The sequence below is a fragment of the Mus caroli genome, chromosome 12 (assembly GCF_900094665.2).
Source record: "Mus caroli chromosome 12, CAROLI_EIJ_v1.1, whole genome shotgun sequence".
In the NCBI taxonomy this organism is placed as follows: domain Eukaryota; kingdom Metazoa; phylum Chordata; class Mammalia; order Rodentia; family Muridae; genus Mus; species Mus caroli.
The window spans coordinates 77,903,139-77,924,295 of record NC_034581.1 but is presented as its reverse complement, the minus strand read 5'-3'; the positions used below and the strand labels follow the sequence as shown (position 1 = coordinate 77,924,295).

General features: G+C 48.9%; 1 protein-coding gene across 3 annotated transcripts in view; it reads right to left on the bottom strand.

The window, feature by feature from the left end:
- Positions 1 to 2,413: 2,413 nt before the first annotated feature.
- The window catches only part of Dcaf4 (DDB1 and CUL4 associated factor 4), a 21,942-nt gene continuing 3,198 nt past the window's right edge, over positions 2,414 to 21,157 (bottom strand). The window contains exons 2-15 of one of the 3 annotated variants that reach the window (XM_029484426.1): positions 20,081 to 20,193; positions 17,639 to 17,735; positions 15,532 to 15,632; positions 14,563 to 14,720; positions 13,837 to 13,919; positions 12,344 to 12,446; positions 10,581 to 10,724; positions 9,709 to 9,758; positions 8,634 to 8,713; positions 6,805 to 6,906; positions 6,578 to 6,675; positions 4,948 to 5,121; positions 4,535 to 4,649; positions 2,414 to 3,046 (exon numbers count right to left, since the gene is read on the bottom strand). In XM_029484426.1, coding sequence (XP_029340286.1) covers positions 2,784 to 3,046; positions 4,535 to 4,649; positions 4,948 to 5,121; positions 6,578 to 6,675; positions 6,805 to 6,906; positions 8,634 to 8,713; positions 9,709 to 9,758; positions 10,581 to 10,724; positions 12,344 to 12,446; positions 13,837 to 13,919; positions 14,563 to 14,720; positions 15,532 to 15,632; positions 17,639 to 17,727 — 1,560 coding nt within the window. In that variant the 5' untranslated portion in view covers positions 17,728 to 17,735; positions 20,081 to 20,193 and the 3' untranslated portion in view covers positions 2,414 to 2,783. Of the gene's footprint in view, positions 3,047 to 4,534; positions 4,650 to 4,947; positions 5,122 to 6,577; positions 6,676 to 6,804; positions 6,907 to 8,633; positions 8,714 to 9,708; positions 9,759 to 10,580; positions 10,725 to 12,343; positions 12,447 to 13,836; positions 13,920 to 14,562; positions 14,721 to 15,531; positions 15,633 to 17,638; positions 17,767 to 20,080; positions 20,194 to 21,157 lie in introns of those variants that run through there. The other 2 variants (XM_021178591.1, XM_021178590.1) reach the window with 2 other exon arrangements.

The window sequence follows — 21,157 nt, the reverse complement described above, 5'->3', positions numbered from 1 at the left end:
GGATTTCTGAGTTCGAGGCCAGCCTGGTCTACAAAGTGAGTGCCAGGACAGCCAGGGCTACACAGAGAAACCCTGACTTGAAAAAACCAAAAAAAGAGGGCCCAGAAGCCCCTGTCCATTACTACCAGGAGAGCTTAGCAGTCTAGCCCTTTTCGTTGTTCTGAGGTTCGTGGCATGTGACAGCAGTGATGGGTCTCTATGCCAAGAACTGGCTCAGAGGTTCCACAGGTTCTGTTTGGGAAGGCAGGTGTTGGTAAAACAAAAATCCTGTCGTAATGGTAGTTGTGCAACCGTGTTTACATTTCCAGCTTTAGAGTCGTCTTCAGGGAGGAAATTGAATCTGTCCCTGCAGCTTGTGTATGCTCATTAGTGGAACTAGTCAGTTGCTGTTTATAAGGCACTGTATATAATCCACCCTCCTTAGGCTTCCGTTGCCACATTCCCCCATCTACTTGTCACAGACCTTGGCACTACATGTGACCAGAGCCACCTGATGGTTTGCAGTCAACAGAATGCACATTGCTTGGTGCTGAGTGATCATGCTACAGCCATGTTTTAAACTGCTATTTTATCCTGACACTCCCTGTCTTGATAATTCTACAACTAAAAGAGCCTGTTATTTCCCAGGCTGCTGTAGTCTACTTGTGTGCTTTTGCTCAGATCATATACAGCTCTGAAGAGAGGACACTGTTTAGTATTGCAACAGCTTTCACCTGAAGCCAGTGGCACCTCCTGCTGTATCACCGAGCAGGGAGGGACCCTGGCTTCATCTGTAAGACGACACTGATAATTATGTTACTATTTATTCCCTGACTCCTGTATGAATTGTTACAAGGATCAAATAAAAAGTGAGACACTAAAAATAGTAGATACATGATATTCTCACCCATTTTGAGGACTTGGTTTTCTGAATGTCATAATAGGGTCCTGGGGGAAAAGATGAATATTCATGGGTATTTGCTTAATTGGGGAGTATCCTGACTAATAGGAATATGAATTTAGAGACAAATAGAACAGTAATTAGAACTCAAGAGAGCTGTGTTCCAATAAAGGCCATGGTCTCTAGTTAGACACTCAGTCTCAACAGGATGGGAGCCAAAGGCTAACAATCCCACCCCACTGCTCGGCTGCCTTCTGCTTTCCCACAGATTCCTGGGGACTTGGAGGATGGATGGATGGATGGATGGAGAGGACCAGAGCAGAGCAGGCCAGAGTGGGCATAGGAGGGTAACCTGAACATGTCCAGCAGGCTGTTAACGCTGCTCTTAAAGTCTCTAACCCCACTGGCAAGCTCAGTAGGTATTTCCTTGGACACTTCGATGCTTCAGTAGCCTAAGGTTCAAGATCTCAATCAAGCTGGAGGTGGTGGTATACACCACAGTCAGAAGCAGGCTGATCTCTGAATTCAAGGTCAGCCTGGCCTACAGAGTTCCAGGATAGCCAGGACTACACAGAGAAACCCTGTCTCGAGAAACAATCTAAACCAGAAACTTACCACATATGCTTTTTACTTTACTGATTGACAGAAAAGATTTTTATTTTTAAGGATCAGCTTACAGATTTATTTAATATATATACATACATATGTATTTATTATATATGTACACTGTCGCTGTCTTCAGATAGCAGAAGAGGACATCAGATCCCATTACAGATGGTTGTGAGCCACAATGTGGTTGATGGGAATTGAGAGCAAGCCAGGAAATGCTCTTAACTGCTGAGCCATCTCTCCAGCCCAGATTTTTTTTTTTTTTTCTTTTCTTTTTTTGGTTTTCTCGAGACAGGGTTTCTCTATGCAGCCCTGGCTGTCCTGGAACTCACTCAGTAGACCAGGCTGGCCTCGAACTCAGAAATCCACCTGCCTCCGCCTCCCAAGTGCTGGGATTAAAGGCGTGCGCCACCACCGCCCGGCTCAGCCCAGATTTTTAACACTATAAATATTTCATAGACTGCCACTCTTAAGATTATAAAAAAGTCAAAGCCAATTTCCTTGACCTTGGGTGGAACTGGCAAGGCAAAAGCTGCCGCTGCCTCTTCCAGCCTGGAAGATGCTGAGAAAGGCATGCTCAGGGCTGTTTGGAGCACATCTTCCCATCCAGTATCCATGCATGGTAACAAGAAAATCTGGGAGGGACCCCTTGCTACTGTTTGAGAAGGCCACATATAAAGGTGTCAAACCTGGTCCTGAGTCCGCAGAAACAAAGCCGTGGCTTGCTTTTCCTTATGCACCCCAGCTGCCTTTTTCCCGGGCATTAGAGCTCTTCCCAGCCTGCAGTGCTCAGGTGGTCTCCCAACCAGGCAGTCCCTGGTGAAAGCTGCAGCTCTCATTCTGCTTTGCCAGTCTTCAGTCCAGAGCCTACTTTGCTAATGAAGGAGATGTCTATGGAACTCAATAGGCAAAGAAGTACATACCTTTTATGGTGAGGCCTTTCATTACTCTTGAGCCTTTATTGACATTACTCCACATAATATACTTTGGCAAAATTAGAAAATTGAAGAAAATGTATTTTTTATTTTATGTGTACGGGTATTTTGCCTGTGTGTTCTATCCATATCCCACGCATGCCTGCTGTCAAGGAGGCCAGAAGAGGGGGCTGGATTCTCTGGAACTGGAGTCTTAGATGGTTGTGAGGTGCCTGTTGGTCGATGGGAATTGAAGCTGGGTCCTCTGGAAGAGCAGCCATTGCTTAACCACTGAGCCATCTCTCCAGCCCCCCATGTCAGTCGCTTTGCATTCTGCCCTCCGAGGCTGAAGGACTCCATTTGCATACAGCAAGCACCATTTATAAAATGTCCTCATTCGAAACAGAAGGGAGCTCCCACCTGCCCTCCTCCTGACTGTCTGGACAGGACGAGCTGTAGGCGAAACAGTACAGGTCCTGCTGGACGGCCATGAGCAGCCCTGGGGCGCCCCGGGGGCCCCCAAGCCGGGGAGAGAAGGCCACACTGGGAATGTTGGCCTTGGAGGTTGGGCATGGGGAGGGTATGGTTCTGAGCAGGCGGGCATCGTGGAGGCTCCAGATCCGTGTGTAGCAGTCTTGGCCCACTAAGAAAGAGGAAAAAAATAACACAGTGAGTTAGAAAATGAAACAAAGTATGTATGGCATGTGGACATTGCTTCTCACGACCTCTCAGGGCTAAATGTGACTAAACCCAAACAGAAATACCCTGGTACAGAAGTTCTTGACCCGTGTGTTGTGACCCTCTTTGGGTCGCCTTTCACTGGGGTCACCTAAGACCATCAGAATTACAATTCCTAGTAGTAGCAAAATCAGTTACAAAATAACAATGGAAATAATTGTATGGTTGGGGGTCACTGAAACTTGAGCAACCTTATTAAAAGGGTTGCAGTGTTAGGAAGATTGAGAACCACTGCTCTGGGGGAAGGTGTTTCCGCTAATACATTACTTAAAATTAAGACACACGTTGGTCTGTTGCTCCAGAACCCTCATTAGCTGCACGTGTTCAAAATGCTAAGGATGTCCTGGCTGGCTGTGGCACAGCGGTGCCTTATGGGTAGAGGTGGTCCTTAAGTGGGAGTCCAGCTCACCTTATCCAAATGCCAGGCAGCTGGGTCCCTTTGGATGAAAAATAGTACCCAGGAAGACCTTCCGACTTAGTTACACCCAAATAGAGCAGGTGGTTAACGTGTTCAAGTTGAAGCTCACAGGACTCCAACTTAGGACGATGTAGCATGGGACTCCATGGGTCATGGTGGCCCAGATGCTAGATCTGTGGGGGCTTTAGCAGTCAGATTTCCAAATCTCACTCGGTGACTCGGGGACTCTGCTGCCATGGCAGAAGATGTCCTTGGGGGATGTGGCTGGCTGTTACAGCTGGGCAGATACTGCCTGCTTCTCAGAAAGGCTCATCATGTGTCTACCACCCAGCACAGAAAAGGAAAGAGTCCAGTGCTGGTGCTGATGAAGATGATAAGTACATTTAAGAGAAGTCCTAGCCCAGTAATGCTGCTTGGCCCCCGAGGATTTTAATGGAACGGGTGAGCACTTTCTTAGGAACATCAGCTCACAAGGCTTCTGGACGACTGCAAATGAGGCAAGGGCCTCCTCCCTGTTCCTTAGGCAGAAGCACAGATTTGGGGTTGTAGCCTGGAGAGAGTACAACCTGCAGTCAGTCTAACTCCTTCAGGGTGTCGTGGCTAGATAGCTGCTGCTCCTTGGTAGATCATGAGTATGTTAGAAGGCCAGGATCCAAGTTCATTGGGTACCCTTAATTTCTCAGCATCCTCTTAAGGGGGCCTGAGCAGAATGGCTCACGTTCTCTTACGTGAGCTTTCTAGGCAAGATGGTGCCTGATGGAATCCTGTGCTTCAAAGAGGCCCAACGTCCAACTCAGTCCCTACCTGTCCGTCTCTAGGGTGCTGCCTGCCACTGACATACTGATAGAGGGCTGACTGTTGCTATCTCTGTGGTCCATAATTCCCTTTATTTACCACTTTCTCCCTCTGCTGGTTAAGATGTGAGAGGCCTTACAGGTAGCACCTGAAGGATGGGGTCTCCCAGTCCCCACACACCTGCCACCAGGATCCCTTCCTCCTCATGCATATGCAGTGGCAGGTAGGTGTACTCATTCACGTGACCTTCATACTGTCTCACACATTTAATGGCCCTCAGGTCCCACAGCTTGATCTGTAGGCAGAAGCACAGACAGTTACTTGGGAGGGGTCTAGAGGGCACACATCGACTCCCAGGTATGCAGCCGGAGGGGTGACATATTGCTTCTCATACTAGGAAGACAAGATGCCTCTGACTTGTAAGCCTTGTGTCCATCAGAATCACAGAACAGAGGCCCTCCGCACTTCTATCTAGGCAAGGCTGCTTATGGAGCGGCAAAGAAGCTCCCAGGATTGCCCCTACCCTGGCATCTTGGTACATCTGTGTGACCCGCACCCTGCTATCTTAAAGGCCCGAGGTGAGTATTCCCTACCTTTCCAGCCATGTCTGACGCCATCAGGTATTGCTCCTCCTTGAAGACCTGCACAGAGGTCACGGCTGAGTCATGGAAAACTTGGGTAGCCTTCCAGCCCTTGGCTTGACTTGGAGAACGCAGGTCAATGGCAAAGATCTCCCCAGAACGACAGCCATTAAACAGCAAAGGAGTCTGTGGAGAGAGTAATAGTGCCCAGTTTTTACCACCTGGCAGAAAGGATATGTCCTGGCATTGAGGCTGGTGGAAGTTTTGGTCTTAGTGGAGTTAGAAGGGAAGCTGATTTTTTGTTTGTTTTGTTTTGTTTTGTTTGAGACAGGGTTCTTCTGTGTAACAGAGCCCTGGCTGGCCTGAACTTGCTTTGTAGATCAGGCTGGCCTCAGAACTCAGAGATCTGCCTGCCTCTACCTCCTGAGTGTTGGGATTAAAGGTATATGTTACCACACCATGTAGGAAGCTGAGTTCTTGTAAGAGGATAGAAGATGTAGACTCTGTCTCCTCCAGTGTCACTTGTAGTGAGCCTGTAGGTGCCTGGAGGTAGATCCATGGTCCCTTTAGGCTGCTTTTCTAAGGCCTAAGTGATGTCTCCCTGTATCCACTATGGCTCTGGTGGGATCTGGGGTGATGGACTGGTGGCGAGAGCAGACAGCTGGGTTAATAAGTTTGTGGTTCTGTCACAGATGGGTGAAGGGCTAAGTGGCCAGTTCTGCTCCTGCCCAACACAAGTCAGTTGACTCCCTCCTCCCACTCTTTTAAAGAAAGAGCATTTTCTATAGCTAAGTCCTTGAAATACAGTAATGAAGACAATTTAATTTTAAATCTATAACTTACAAGAAGTTATAACTGAAACTTATAAGTTTCGTAGTTCTATATGAAACTAATTAAGGCTATGAATTAGTGTTAGAGCTGCACTGTTTCGTTGTGTGCTCCAAGGATGGAATGCTAGGCTACTCACAAGCTGCATCCACAGTCCCAACTTAGAAGGTTTGAAAATGATCTGTCCTGACGAATCCAATATTCAAGACCTGCTAACAACTGGCTAAGGAGCTTGGGAGACAGTTCCACATCAGCCAGTGTTTGTACCGCTCAGACCCTCTCCGTGTAGCCTGTGAATCCTGCTAGGCCTGGAGACCCACACCTTTAATCTCAGGATGCCAGATGATGAGGCAGAAAGAAGGACCTCTCAATTCAAGGATAGCCTGGCCTACATAATGAGTTCCAGGCCGGCCATGGCTACATAGTGAGTGGTTTCAAGAAAACCAAAAGCCGGGCGTGGTGGCGCACGCCTTTGATCCCAGCACTCGGGAGGCAGAGGCAGGCGGATTTCTGAGTTCGAGGCCAGCCTGGTCTACAGAGTGAGTTCCAGGACAGCTAGGGCTACACAGAGAAACCCTGTCTCAAAAAAACAAAAACAAACAAAAAAAAAAGAAAACCAAAACAAACCAAAATCACCAACCAATAACAACAACAACAAACAAACAACAAACAAACAAGGTAGCTCCCTGATCCTTCCCATGCTTTGTTTTCCTTGTAAGAGGCACCAGCCCAGAATTACAGCAGGGAAACCGAGTATCACTCAAATGTTCCACTGTACAGAGCATTCGAGGAAACCCTTCCCAGGCCAACCCACCTTGACTGCAAACTGCTGGGCCAAGACATCACTGTTGATCCTGTATGACTGCCGGTGTCCTGTCACCACATTGGTCAACAGGACCCTCCGAAACAAACCTGGTGGAGACAAGAAACGGATCCCTGAGACCAGGGATGCTGGAGGTCTGGGGAAGAGGAGCTGCTGGATGGGGTCTTCAGGTCTGTGAAGTTCTGTACTCAACACCCAGGGAGATGGCCATAGCTCACCTGTACTGAAGCAGTTATTTGCCTGGACGTTCAAGGACCAGGCACAGGACCAGGCCCCAGGGATCCGGAAACTACAGAGCATGCCAGGCTGGTCTGTACCTGCTAAGAGAGACAAAGGAAAACAGGGCTGCCTTCCAGGCCCAGGGACATCTCTCCATGATATCAGGCTAGCAACCACAGATCTGGGACAGCACTGGGAACGGGGCTCAGACCCCAGCTTTGAGTTAGGTGTTTTCTAGAGTTCATATTTGCAACAATCACCCCCAAACCATATGCTGACGTATTTCAGAGACAGGGCCTTTGGAAAGTGACTAGGATTTGATGATGTCATGCAGATGAAACTCTAACATAGCAATGGTGGATTCACAACAGAAAGATGTCAGCAGTAGTGGGTTGCCCTCCCCTCTCCAGAGGCTGTCTCAGCCTGCTGCAATTCTGTTGCTCAGAACTCTCAGACCAAGACTTCAGTGTCCTTATCTGTTCAGTGGTAAGATGCATGCCCCATAAGTCGTTGGGCAGTGAGATGCCAACAGGGCTAAATGCTCATGGCTTCATTTACTTCCATAGGAACCTGCTGGGGTGGGCACTGTAGCAGAATTTTCCAATTAATTTAAATATTAATACAAGAAGCCTGTGATTGAATGGGGAAAAGGAAGGCAGTGCTAAGAGTTGCAGAGGCAGGGAACAACACAGAAGAAGAAAGGAAGATGGAGGGAGAGGAAGATGATCCAGGTTCCGCGTGGTTTTAAATAGCCACAGGTAGTTATGAATATCATAAAAGGAGAGAATACTTGGGATAACTTGTCTAATCTAGGTGGGCAGCTTCTATCATTATCTTTTTTTCTCTTTCTTTCTTTTTTTTTTTTTGGTTTTTCGAGACGGTTTCTCTGTGTAGCCCTGGCTGTCCTGGAACTCACTTTGTAGACCAGGCTGGCCTCGAACTCAGAAATCCGCCTGCCTCTGCCTCCTTAGTGCTGGGATCAAAGGCGTGCGCCACCACGCCAGGCCAGCTTCTATCATTATCAATTAGCTCTGAAATTATTGGTTGGGCATCTTGTGAATTGAGAATTTATTGTTATATAAATTTGACTGATTATTATAAGCTTCTTGAGTTTTGATTTTACCGGGTTACTGGGGTTTGGGACCGCTGACCACAGTGGGTAGATGGCTGAGAGGAAACAGGCAGCTCTGAGGCAGGTGAACTGGAGCTACAAGGACTGCCATCAGGGACTAGCCAAGGGGCAGAGGTGGTGAGACAGAGAGCTGGGGCAGAGAGAAGCTTGGTGTAGGGTGGAAACTTGCCATTCTTTGTAATATTTCCCGCTACAGTGCATTGCCTCCATCTACTAGACGTCAAGCAATGTGCTTGGACATGGGAGTGCAGTAGCTGTACTTTGGGCCTGCTCTGCCTGGAGTCTGCACTCTTGGAGTTGACTGCATCGGGCAGATGCCGACCCTCTGAAAAGTCTGAAGACAGCATGCAGAGGGGAGCGAATTGCTGCCAGCCAGCCAGCATACATACTACACATGGGAGCTTAATCAATGCCTCTGAATGAGTGCTAGAGGCAGCTCAAGCCAACGTTTTAATGTCTTGCACTGGCTAGTTATGTGTCCTTTTGCTCGAGTTGGCTGACATGACCTCAAAGGGCTTACAAAGAGCTGCAAACTCTAGGATGCAGCAATCGTGGGGCAGCTCCCCTCAGGGTTGCCCAATCCCTCCCCATGGGTTGAATGGGGGCCGAGCCAGCCTCGGGTACCCGCATCTCAGTGAGCCCCAGGGAGGCAGAGGATGTACATCCTCAAAGCTAAGGAAAGGACTCCGTCCGTACCTTGGTGGTTACTGACAAACAGTGAAGCGGGGAGCAAGGTGGCACAGCCTGGCGTCTCTGCAAGGCCCATGAGGCACAGCCTGGAAAAAAATCTGTTAAGGACAGTCAGGGACAGACAGGACCATCCTCTGGGAGAAGGATACCATCAGCATCCTTCGGGAAGTTATAAAACACCAAGTAGGGCAGAGAACACTGTCTAGATGTAACACTTTTTACACTTTCCGCATTCAGTTTCCGTCTCTTCGGGAACATAATGTCACAGACACTGTTAAAAGCTCGTAGTCTCCTGCAATCTGTTTCCCGTCTTCTACTAAAGAACTGGGGTTTTTCAAGGTGAAGTGAGTCTGGTAAGGCCGCGGTATAACATGCCCACACATGTACTTGCCTGTGCACACGATGAACTAAGTCTCGGGTCCAGTGACAGCATGAAAGCTTAGGAACTCACCAGTGACGAGACTGAACTCATGAACATGTGTGAAACAAGTTTCACACACAGAGCACAGGCGACCTCACAGTGGGCTCCTGGATTCCTAGAGAAAAGCCCAAGGGCTCTGAGTGGACAGAGACCAGACTGTTCTACAGCCACAGGGCCTAAGACCTAGTCTTGTGCTCGATGTCAAAAGAACTCCCTTCATGGTGTTCTGTTCCCTTAATTGCTGCTTCCTCCCTCCACCTCATGCTGGGTAACCTTCTTAGGGATGTGCTATCCTTTCTACTTTATTCCCTTGCCAAAGCAGACTCCCTGATAGAGATGCTGGGTCTGTCTGGTGACGCACGAACCTAAATCTTTTTGTCAGTGGTCGAGCAGGTGGATCCGGGAGTCAGGCTTCTAGGGCCAATGCTAGCTCTAACAACCACACATCAAGTCCCAGATGTCTGGAACACAGGAACTTGATCGTCATTCCAGAAACAGTCACCTCTGTACCTCAGTTGCTTATGGAGACTCCCTGTTGTGGACCCAGGTGTAGACTTTTCCCAAAAGGTGAGACACCCCTCTGCCATCTCCACAGCTGCTTAGGCCCGTACCAGCAAGCACCTGGCTGAGTACTAAACCCATTCGCCTGCCGAAGGATACAGTATGTGGGAGTCCAAGTGATTGAGTGAGGCCCAGCACACAGAGTTCACCTGTGGGGGCGTGGGAGAGAAAGACTAGGTTGACTGGAGAACAACTGTAAGATCCTTTCCTAGAAAATGGCTGGTAGGGGACTAGAGAGATGGCTCAGCACTTGCTGCTCTTACAGAGGACTTGAGTTTGGGTCCTAGCACCATGAGAACTAACTCCCTCTTTTGGACACACACAGACACATGTGAACAAGTATGCACACACACACATACACGCCCCTTAAAATTAAAGAAAGGAAGGAAGGAAGGAAGAAAGGAAGGGAAGGAGGAGGGAGGGAGGGAGGGAGAGCAAAAAGACGGCTTGTAGGGGCACAGCCTTCTGTGTGCTGAGTGAGATTACAGCTACCACACTGGGTTCCCCAAGCCATTTTTACCAGTATCTAGCTCATGGCTTATGTCTTATCCAACGGGAGTCACTGTCTTTGATGCAGCAATAAAGGCTATTCTTGGATGGAGCACCTGACATTTTGTGAGTCACAGCAAAGAACTCCATCTAGGCTGTGATCGCTGTAGCCCTATTCCAGGAACCACACCCCTCCAGATCAGTTCTGATCCTTCAGAAAAGAATATTCCTGACAGCCAGTGAAGTACCCTGCCTTGAGCTCACCCCAACCACCTAAACTCCATTTCTCTTCTGGTGTTAAGACTCTCTGGGCCTTGCTCTTCCTGTGGGCTCTCAGGAACCAGCAAACCATTGTCCCTTGGAAAAGTGAGACAACTGCTCCTGGATTCTTCACAAAGTCCTTTCCCTCTGTGAATTCAGCCAACTACAGCAGTGGCCTAGGTCCAAAGACAAGAGGCTACAAGGGTGGAGACAGGCCGTACCTTCCTGTTGGTAAAGTACAGGTTTTCATGCATGTGCACCTCGAACGTGGGGGCCTTGAGACCCTGCAGGTTGATGATGCCGTACTTGGAGCCTCCGATTTTGACGTCATTCACTGTGAAGAGGCGGTCACTGGTAGTGTCTGCCTGGAGGGAAACGGGCTGCAAGTGACCTCTCAGGCCAAGCCATGTGGGTTGCCTACGCTCCTCTCCATCAGGGAATAAGGCAGGAACCCAACCTACTCCCGTTCCGTGACTACACGCCAACAAAGTGATCTCACAGTGTCTGCCCTACCATTTCTGAGGCACTGATGAAGATGGCAAAAAGAGGGCCTGACAGAAACTCTGGTGTCCTTAGTGACCACCTCAGAAACAAGTCTGGAAGGGTCTCTGTGTTGGCACAGAGGACTCTACCATGTGACCACCATAAAAGCCAGGAAGAGCTCTAATTTAAATATACAACAAAGGGCCTGTAATCCCAATGCCCAGGAAGCTAACTTCGCAGGAGAACTGAGTTTGAGGCCAGCCTGGAGTACAGAGTCTCCTTGTCTTAGAAAGCCCCCAGTACACTTCCTCTAAATAAAAATGTAACACTGTTGTTTAAAACTAAAAATCTTGGGCTGGTGAGATGGCTCAGTGGGTAAGAGCACCCGACTGCTCTTCCGAAGGTCCAGAGTTCAAATCCCAGCAACCACATGGTGGCTCACAACCATCCGTAACGAGATCTGACGCCCTCTTCTGGAGTGTCTGAAGACAGCTACAGTGTACTTACATATAATAAATAAATAAATCTTAAAAAAAAAAAAAAAAACTAAAAATCTCTATATCTTTTTTTGCTATGTAACTGTGTTCCTATGCACAAGTATACACACACACACACACACACACACTTGTGAAATTCCTCCTACTTCACAGTTTTGAAGAGTTATCTGCTTGGATGTATCTACCAATAATGGGAATCAAGTGTGGCAAGCTGCCTCCCCAGTCCTCTGGCTGTACTACCCAGCTAGTCACATGTGATGCTGGGTCACATGGAGGCTGCTCTACCACAGGCACAGTACAGCAAAGTAGCCACTATCCATTCACTGGGCCCTGGCCCCAGGACTTCTTTCATGGATATGTTCTGTTGTCAGGGGCTCCTGGGCCAGGATGCCTCAACACCAGCCTCAAGGGTCACCCTGTGGCTTTAGCCTCTCATCTTGCCAGCAGATCACTGCCTAGTCTCAGTCTCCAAGGCTTCCCCTTGGCCTCCAGAAAGGATAGCGTGCACTCAGGAGGCCCATGGAGGTGGAGGGTCCTTCATGTGCAGGGCACGCTCTGGTTCCTTAACAATGTACACTGGACCCTAGACTCTAGCAGTTGGTCTTCACTTCCAGTCCAGGTCTCAGTAGATTCAGAGACTTTCCACTTCCTACAAATGACATAATGGAGGTATGCAGGACCCCCACATGCTTCAGCTGATGGCCCATGGATCAGGCCCACACTGTGCACAGCCAGGGACAAGATACTTTGTCCGTGGTATGTGGCCAGACCCAGGTTTATTTCACGGGATGGGATTAATGGGTGAGCGATATACACATACACACACATACACACACACCTTAAAAACAACAACAAAACCCCACCAAACCAAAAGGAAGGCACCTGGTTTGGTTTTTTCCCCCCACAGTAATCAGCTTCTTATTAGCCAGGCGTAGTGAACACTGATACCAAGCCAGCAATAGCAGCCAGCCATACCTGGGCACCGACAGACACATCTCACTCACCATGATGAAGTTAAAGCGGTCACTTGCCAGAGCAGAAGGGTCTGAGCTCTGAATCTCTACCTTTTTCCTCTCCATGCAGCTCACCCGCAGCTCATGGGATAAACTGGAGAGAGAAACAGAAACGGGAGGGCATGGGGAAGGCCTGGACCCCACAGTCACACACCCAAGACTGACGCAGATGTATTTGTGTAGAACCAGCTCTGTGTGAAGTTCTGAAGTTCAAGGCCAGTCTGGGCCACAAAAGCAAGGAGGTCATGTTTCAACCATAAAAAAGGCGAGCCAGCTGGGATTCTGCCTTTCCCACACCCATTTCCACAGCAGGGCTCATACACAATGCTATGGACAACTGACAGACTGGGTAGCCCTTCCTCAAATCACGGAGCTAGGGTACAGCAATTTCTCCAGTCACCCAGTACAGACATTCTCTTGGGATGAAGAAAATGGGCCTGAGAGACGATCAGCTTGCCGAAGGGCACACAGTGGATTAGAAGAGGTCAGATGTGCCACAGCTCACCTCGCTGCCCCTTTCCTCTTCCGCGGGACAGCTTCCTCTCCAGGTCAAGCAGACAGACTTCTGCCCTCTTAGGAAGGAGATGCAGGAGGCCGTATGCTACCCCTGCATGGCTGGCCTTTCCTGAGGTAGGCACTCGTCTACCTCACGTGCATGTAGAGGAAGCAGAGGGTAAGGGGATGGGCTTGGGGGCTGGGGTCAGACAGATCCTGTTTCTGTTTTTACCTGGAGTAAATCACTCTGCTCTGAACTTCAATTTCCTCTTCAGAGAACAGGAGGGGCTGTCTCTCAGCTAGCCTTAAACTTAATAACCAGACTTCTCCACGGCCTCTCTGCACGTGGTTCTCTTCTCACTGCCTAGTTCCCAGCTTTGTCTTCTCCCTTCATCTTATCTTACTAACTAGACCTAATTAGTGGACATCACAAAAGAGATCACACACACACACACACACACACACACACACACACACACGGGATTGAATCAGGCATATAAAGCAAGTACAATTCTACATTGAGCTGCTGGTTCTCAATAGCAAGTCTTTTGAAGCTCAAAAAAAAAAAAAAAAAAAAAGAGAGAGAAGCTGCCCTGGGGAAGGTCAATTGGTCAAGTGAGGAGTGTGGCTTTTTGCGTAATAAAGGGCTGATAGCTTAGAGCTGGGGCTTAAAGACCAGCTGAGCCTGCAGGCAGATGCAGAAGGGAGAGAGATGGGTCTGGGAAGTAGGCAGTCTGGACCACATGCAGGCAAAGGTGGAGAAGCCTGGTTCAGATAGAGGCTAGCTGAGAGACATTCTCAGCAAAAGGCCGACTCTCTTAAACTTACATAGATGTCTCCGTGTCTTTATTAAACCTCAAGCAGGATCCCCGGAAACCCCACAATACCCCCAGCTATGAAGACTGATCATCTATAGCATAAGGTCTCTCCTGACTGGATGTGTGAACTACAGAAAGAACATCCAAAGACAAAATAAGATGTTGTCTTACCGGCAATAACTGGAGAAGTTGAGAAAACCCAGCTGGTTTTTTCGTAGGAGGGAAGATGCATTAAATCCCACTCTGGTAATTTTCTAAGTTTATAAATTAAAAAAAGAAAGAAAGAAAGAAAGATTCAGTGAAGGCAGCCATGTGGGCATAAACCTGGTATTCTAGCACTGGGGAGGCGGATACTGGACACCAGTTCAAAGCTATCCTTTGACACAGTGCTTTCCAGACCAGCTTGGGTTATGAGAGACCTTGTCCAAAAAGCAAAAACAACAAAAAAAATCACTGTCTAGTTGTTGTGTTGTAGTTTGGGTAACAGAATATTTAACTCCACAGAACACAATGCGGGACACAGGTATTAATGAACAGAAATCTGATCAATGAAGTTTGATGGTGTCCTCTGAAAGTCTCCCCTCACTGGCAGTAAGAGAAACCCAATACGAGGCAGTCTGGGGGCTTGCCAGTCTGTGCCACACCTCTTGTTTGCTCATAGGCAATAGGCTGGTGTATACAGAGTGAGACCAGATGCCAGGGTCTATGTCAGCAGACAGAAAGGGAAGTGGGAAATGGGGCCTCTTGCCTGGTCTTTAATCCATCATTTCCATGTCAGGGAAAATCTGATAGCATAGTCTGTCATACGTGCCACAGGGCACCTGACTGGCAGCTGCTCTCAGCGGCAGATGGGTGCTGTTGGGAGAAGCAGGCACTGGGTAGCCAAGGGTAGCCCACCTTTTTCTGCATGTCCTCTTGCTGCAGCAGCTGCAGCCTCCTGCTCTCTATCTCCTTTTGCTGGATGCCCTCCTTTGTGAGGGGGTTGCAGTTGTTGTGACCCGGGAGCAAACGGAAGTATCGGTTCTTTTCAGGGTCAAAGTAAAAACCTGGAAGTTCTTTAGGAAAAAGAATTCAACTGACCCAATTAAAAAAAAAACAGACCCCCCCCCTTCAAAAACAAAAACCAAAAAGCTGGGCGTGGTGGCACACGCCTTTAATCCCAGCACTCGGGAGGCAGAGGCAGGCGGATTTCTGAGTTCGAGGCCAGCCTGGTCTACAAAGTGAGTTCCAGGACAGCCAGGGCTATACAGAGAAACCCTGTCTCAAAAAACCAAAAAAACCAAAAAACCAAACCAAAAAAAAAAAAAAAACCAGACCCGATTAATGATAATAAAGAGTCTGTGTGTCATTTCTGCTGGCTAAATGACATTCCTGGTCAGCCACTGAGGTCCGTACTGGGAAGACCATCTGCCCCAGAATCACTCCTGACTGACACTTGGCTCCTTCTGTCAGTGGATCACCTTCTTTCTAGAATTCCCTCAAGTCAAGAATTGGTTCTTGAGGGCTGGAGAGATGGCTCAGTGGTTAAGAGCACTGACTGCTCTTCTGAGGGTCCTGAGTTCAAATCCCAGCAACCACATGGTGGCTCACAACCATCCATAATGAGATCTGATGCCCTCTTCTGGAGTGTTTAAAGACAGCTACAGCGTACTTACATATAATAAATAAATAAATCTTAAAAAAAAAAAAAAAAAAGAAGACTGGGTTCTTGATTCCCCCCACCAAGCGGGAGACAGAGCCCTGGCTGAGGAATGGTTAGCCAGGCAGGGTCACTACCTGGTTTGAGGCTGGAGAAGGCTTTTTATCTCTCCCCCCCCCCACCCCCGACCCCAGCTGGCCAGGGGCCCTGCCCAGTTTACTGCCTACCTGGCACTGAAGACTCTCCAGTTCTGCGGGACGAGGTTGACGGGGACTCAGCATCATGGTGGCCAGAATCTTGTGAGCTCTGAGATGCCCCTGTGGTGTACCTGTTGACACACAGTTGTGGCAATAGGAGTGTGTGTGTGCTCACGGGGGCCAAGTGATAATACTATGTGTCAATCTTTTTGAGGCAGGATCTCTCACTGGTCTGGAACTCATGAAGCAGACTAGGCGGGCAGGTGAACCCCAGGGCTCTGTTTGTCTGTCTTCCCAGCATTGGGGTTACAAGCACATGGCCCCACACCTGACTGTTAAACACGGGTTCCGGGGAATCAAAACCAGTCTACCTACAAACCCAGCCACCTCCCAGGTGCCAGCTCTCATTGATTCTCACTGAAGGTCCGACAGAGCACACACATCTGTAGCCTTCACCTGACCTTCACAGAGCACTGACCGCTTCTGTGAATCACCAAAACAAGGGTCAGACTCTTTCTTCCCCTTCCTCCTCTACCTCCTCCTTCCTTCCCTCCCTTCCTAAGAAGACGCCTGTCACAAGAAGCCCTTATCTTCTCAGTTCTGCACTTGTGTTCCTTGAGGTCTTTTGGAATGTCCCAGGATGACAAGAAAACCAGAGCTCTTTGCCAGTAAGAATATTACCAGCTGGGCTCTCTGTCCATGTGCCCGTGAGCATTTACAAAGCCAGGTGAGCTTTAGTGGCTTCAGCAGCAGAAGGCTTAAATTTTATCTGGCCAGACAACTTTACAGATGGAGACGCCTTGGTGAGCGGAGGTAATTTCCTCAGTAATATTAGGGTGGGGCCATGGCTGACACTCTGGATTTGTAAAGCCTCCATCGGCGTCTGTGGCAATTAGACTGGGACGCAGGGTGAGAATGTCTCTCCTCACACACATTAAAAGGAAGTCTGCACAGCTAGGCTGAGGGAGGCAAAGAAAAGCCCGCATCCCACCAGTACCAATGCCACGCACAGATGTAGGAAAAGTCTTTTCTCTCCCTTTTTGGCCCAGAACTTTCTGAGGCCGCTGGTCTGTGATCAGCAGGAAGATGGATTAAGAGTCATGACAAATGCTGGCCTTTCTCTCCAAGGGCTGCTGCTCCATTCTTTCCATGTGGAGCCCAAAAGGTGGCTGTGCCCAACAGGTTTCCAAGCCACTCTGCCAAAACTGTGCTTGACTCTTGCACAGATCACGTCTTGCTCCCATTATGGCTTTCCCATTTGAAAATACCCGTGACTCTCCTAACAAAACATACCAGCGCTGGGCGGGGTGCTAACCTTCCTACTGTATGGGTCAAACTGGAGATTTACATGAAGTGAGACTCGCTGTGTGCTCCAGGCTCCAAGGGCTGAGACGCTCACCAAGGGTCTTCACAGCACAGAGCAAGATGGGACAGATCACATCGGGAAAGCAGACCTCCAAGGGTTACAGCTTCACATGCATGCCGTGATATGCTCACGAGCACATGCATGTGCATACACACATGTACACACACACAGGACAGACATGTGGAAGAGTTTGAAATCGGCATATGTGTTGAAGAGAGGGAGCAACTTGTGAACCTGAGGGCTATGTGCAGACTTCCTCCTGCCCTCCTGTTAGGAGTCCTCAGTGAGGCCAGGTGGAGAATGGGGCAAGGGGTAGGGAGTGTGCTTGTTCTGAGACAAGAATGTTTATACTTCATAATATGTTATATGTTAGATAAAAGCATATTATAGCAGGATAATAAATGTATCCTGGGGACTGTAAATATCATCTAAGAAAGGGGGGGGCACACAGTGCCCACTGCCTTATTACTTGAATTCCAGGACTGTACAGAGAAACCTTGTCTTGAAAAACAAAACAACAACAACAAAAAAAGACAATTCTACCAGTAGCCTATGGCTGACACTTTGGTCAGAAGCCATCCCTGTGAACAAAGAGTGCGACTGTGAGATCACTTCCTGGAAGAGTGCTGATGGCAGGCACCGCGTCAAGCTTTCCAGCCTGCTGGCCCCAGTGCCGGCTCCTACTGAGGAGTACACATCTGTCTGAGCATGGTATCAGACAAGGCCGGGACAGCGCTGAGCGAAGCTGCCCTTCAAAACTTGCACACATACCTCCCACTGGAGTCACACTGCCCCAAGGCAGGGCTCTGGTGGCGGCTTTGCCCGCGTCTTCTCCTACTCTTCCAGATGTTCCTATCCATGTCCGTTCCTAGGAGAGAGAAACACAGAACGCCAGACATCCTGGCTGTGTGCTTTCCTTCTTGCCTGGCAGCTCCACCATGCTCACGATGGTCACTGCTAAGGCTGCCATCCATGCCCTTATCTGCTCCTAGCACTTTCCCAACGTCCCCTCCCACCACTGACAGTGTAATCCTCTGTCCTAGAGAAGAGATGTGACCAGGCAGGAATAACTTGTTCTGCATCTTTTCCACAAATACTCATGTGGATTCTTACTTTTTTTTTTTTTTTCTTCGAGACAGGGTTTCTCTATATAGCCCTGGCTGTCCTGGAACTCACTTTGTAGACCAGGCTGGCCTCGAACTCAGAAATCTGCCTGCCTCTGCCTCCCAAGTGCTGGGATTAAAGGCGTGCGCCACCACCTCAGCTTTTTTTTTTTTTTTTTTTTTTGCGAATTCTTACTCTTGTCTCAGAGAAATAAACACCTGTCCCCATGTCTTTCCAAGACCCCCCCCCTAGATGTCCACCTCATCCTTGGGGACATCACAGATGTCTAGTTTATGTTTAAAGGCTCCCTCTCATCTCTGCTCTGAAAGCACGCCAGGGGAGTCACTTACAGGGAGTCACTTACAGGGTGACATCCTGTGACGCCTGGAATCCCAAGGCGCAGGAACATTCCAGCAGAGCGATCCCCATACCCATTCCATGTCTTCACATCCCCTGACCCCCGCATTCTAAAACGCTCTCACTGAGGTAGCAACTAATGGCCCCCACTTTTGGAAGGGCCAGGAAGTGAGGTCATTATTGCAAGACCAGCCTAGGCTGCCTAGACTTCCTAAAGAACCCAACAAGGAGCGGAGAGATGGCAGTTTAGAGAGCACACACTGCTCTTGCAGATGACTTGAGTTCAGTTCCCAGCCCCCACATCAGGTGGCTCATACCCACTTGTTAACTCAAACTCCAGGGGATCCAACATGTTCTTCTGGCTCTGTAAGGCACCGACCACACTCATATGTGCAGACCCTACCCTCACATTTACATGATTTTAAAAAAGTTGCTGAGTGAGAGGTAAGGGTGCTCCTTGCCAAACCTGAGTTTGAACCCAGAACCCCACTGTCCTATGACTACCACATGCACACTGAGGCCCTCTCCTAGTACTGACCGACCGCACAGCGAGCGGACAAACGTGCAGGAAAAAGCACCTGTACACAGAGTAAAAATAAATGAAAGCGAAGATGGCCGGTGGTACTCTTATAATCCCCAGCACATGGGAGGGAAGGCAGGAGAAACGCAAGGTCAAGGTTATCCTTTGGGTCACACAGGGAGATGAGACCAACCTGAGCTACCCAAGACCCTCAAAAACAAAAAGCACACCCCCCCCCCAACGCCTTAAAAATAAAACCAAACAAAACCCAGCCCATGTCTAAGTATGGTTTTCTAAAATACAAGCTCGCTTTCAAGATGCATACTATGGTTTCTATCTGCATTTGTTTGTCTGGTTTAACCTTGGCTTATCCACTCCCATCTCACTGGATGTGAGTTCCTATTTTGTTTCGATACAGGGCTGGAGTCTGACCTCAGGGCCTTGCACATGCTATGCTAGGCAAGAGATCCAAGGTGGTTTCTTCTATTCTTAGCACCCACTGACCCAGTTGGCTAGGTGCAGATTACTGCTGAGCTAAACAAAACAACCCTCCCCTCTCCCAGTAACAACCCCTGAGGCTTCCTTTACAATAGTGGTGCTGGGGGTGGAATCCTGGGCCCTGGGTCTTACTAGTGAGTTTACCTCCAGCTCCCCTTCACTTCTTAGACATTCAAAACCAAAATGGGTATTTTGCCAGCATCTATGTCTGCCCATCACTTATAGGCCTGCCCGGCACCTGAGGAGGCCAGGAAGAGGGTTTCGGGTGCCCTGGCACTAGAGTAACGGACAGTCAAGAGCTGCCATCAGGAATCAAACCTGTGTTCTCTGGAGGAACAGCCAAAGCTGTAACTGCCAAGCCATCTCTCCAGCCCCACTTCACTTTAAACCCTAAGTAGCTTCCTTCTGCTAGATGTTATTCTCCCTTAGTATATATATTTCCACAACACCTGATGTGTACGCTCGGCGGGCACTGGGCTTGGCACTGAAAAGTGGGCAGGGCTGTGGCCTCTGCCTCTGCCTGGTGACACCACTCACATCCTAGAAGGAGAGCAAGAGTGGACAGGATAGAGGACTGGGGGCAGGGGGACATGGGAGGAGCCTGCGGGCAGTTTGGTACAGCCAGAGTGAGAGGTACAAGGGACTGCAGGAAGAGGCTGGGGAGGGCTCCAGGTACTAGGGCAGAGGCTTGAATACTTATGACAGCATTACCAGTTAGATTAAAGGAAACTAACCTCAAACAGTTTGAATTCTACAATCTCTTGTGGTATGGGGTGAAGAGGTGTCTCTGCACAGCCAAAGCTGGCCCTGATTGCGTGACTCTTGCTGCCTCGGCCCTCCATATGCTCTGTTGACAGATGTGCACCATTATACCTGGCTTGAAATACATAGTCTTTTTTTTTTTTTTTAAGATTTTATTTATTTTATGTGTGTAAGTACACTGTAGCTATCTTCAGACACACCAGAAGGTGGCATTAGATGCCATTACAGATGGTTATGAGCCACCATGTGGTGGCTGGGAATTGACTGCATAGGCATTACAATGCCTGGGAGTATAGTATTTTATATCCCTATTTCCGTTCACCGGAGTTTCCTTAGTTGATTCTACCTTCAGTAGCATTTCGTTGATATACCAAGCTAATGGGATGCTGTGCAATTTAGGAATCTAGATTCTAAGCCATGTTGAGATAAAAGTGAAAATGGGGAGAAGTCTGTTTAACACTGTTATTTTTCCCTATACATCCAGTCTTTGTCATCTGTTGATCCCTGGCTGCCAGGTGGGTGCCTGCCCTGTTCCAGACACACACACACTCAAAGCCAGGCAGGCCCAGGATGTAATCAGACTACTTAGCAGTCGGAGGCTGAAGGATCAGGAATTAAAGGTCACCATTAGCTACAAAGTGAGGTCAAGGCCAGCCCGGCCCTGAACTTCCCTTGGAACTACAGAGTAGCTGGGGTACAGGCTCACTATCAGGCGGGGAGCCAGTGCTCGTTATAATCTGGGGAGCTGCTCCTGTCACGAGGAGGTCACCTCCTTTCACTTTTACGGGGCTTTCAAAGGTTCAGCTCCTTTGGCTCCCAATCGCGCCACCTTTCCTTGTGGGTGGTCCAGAAGTCCAGCACCCAGTCTGTTAGCAGTTTCCCAAGCCCCTTTTTACATCTGGGGCAAAGGCCTACCTGTTTCTTTTATTCGTTGGGAGGCTGGGTGGTTTTCCCTGTTGTCAGGCAGTTTCCCCAGATATCAAGAGTGTTTAGAGCCAGGTGTGGTGGCGCAAGCTTAATCCCAGCACTCGGGAGGCAGAGGCAGGCGG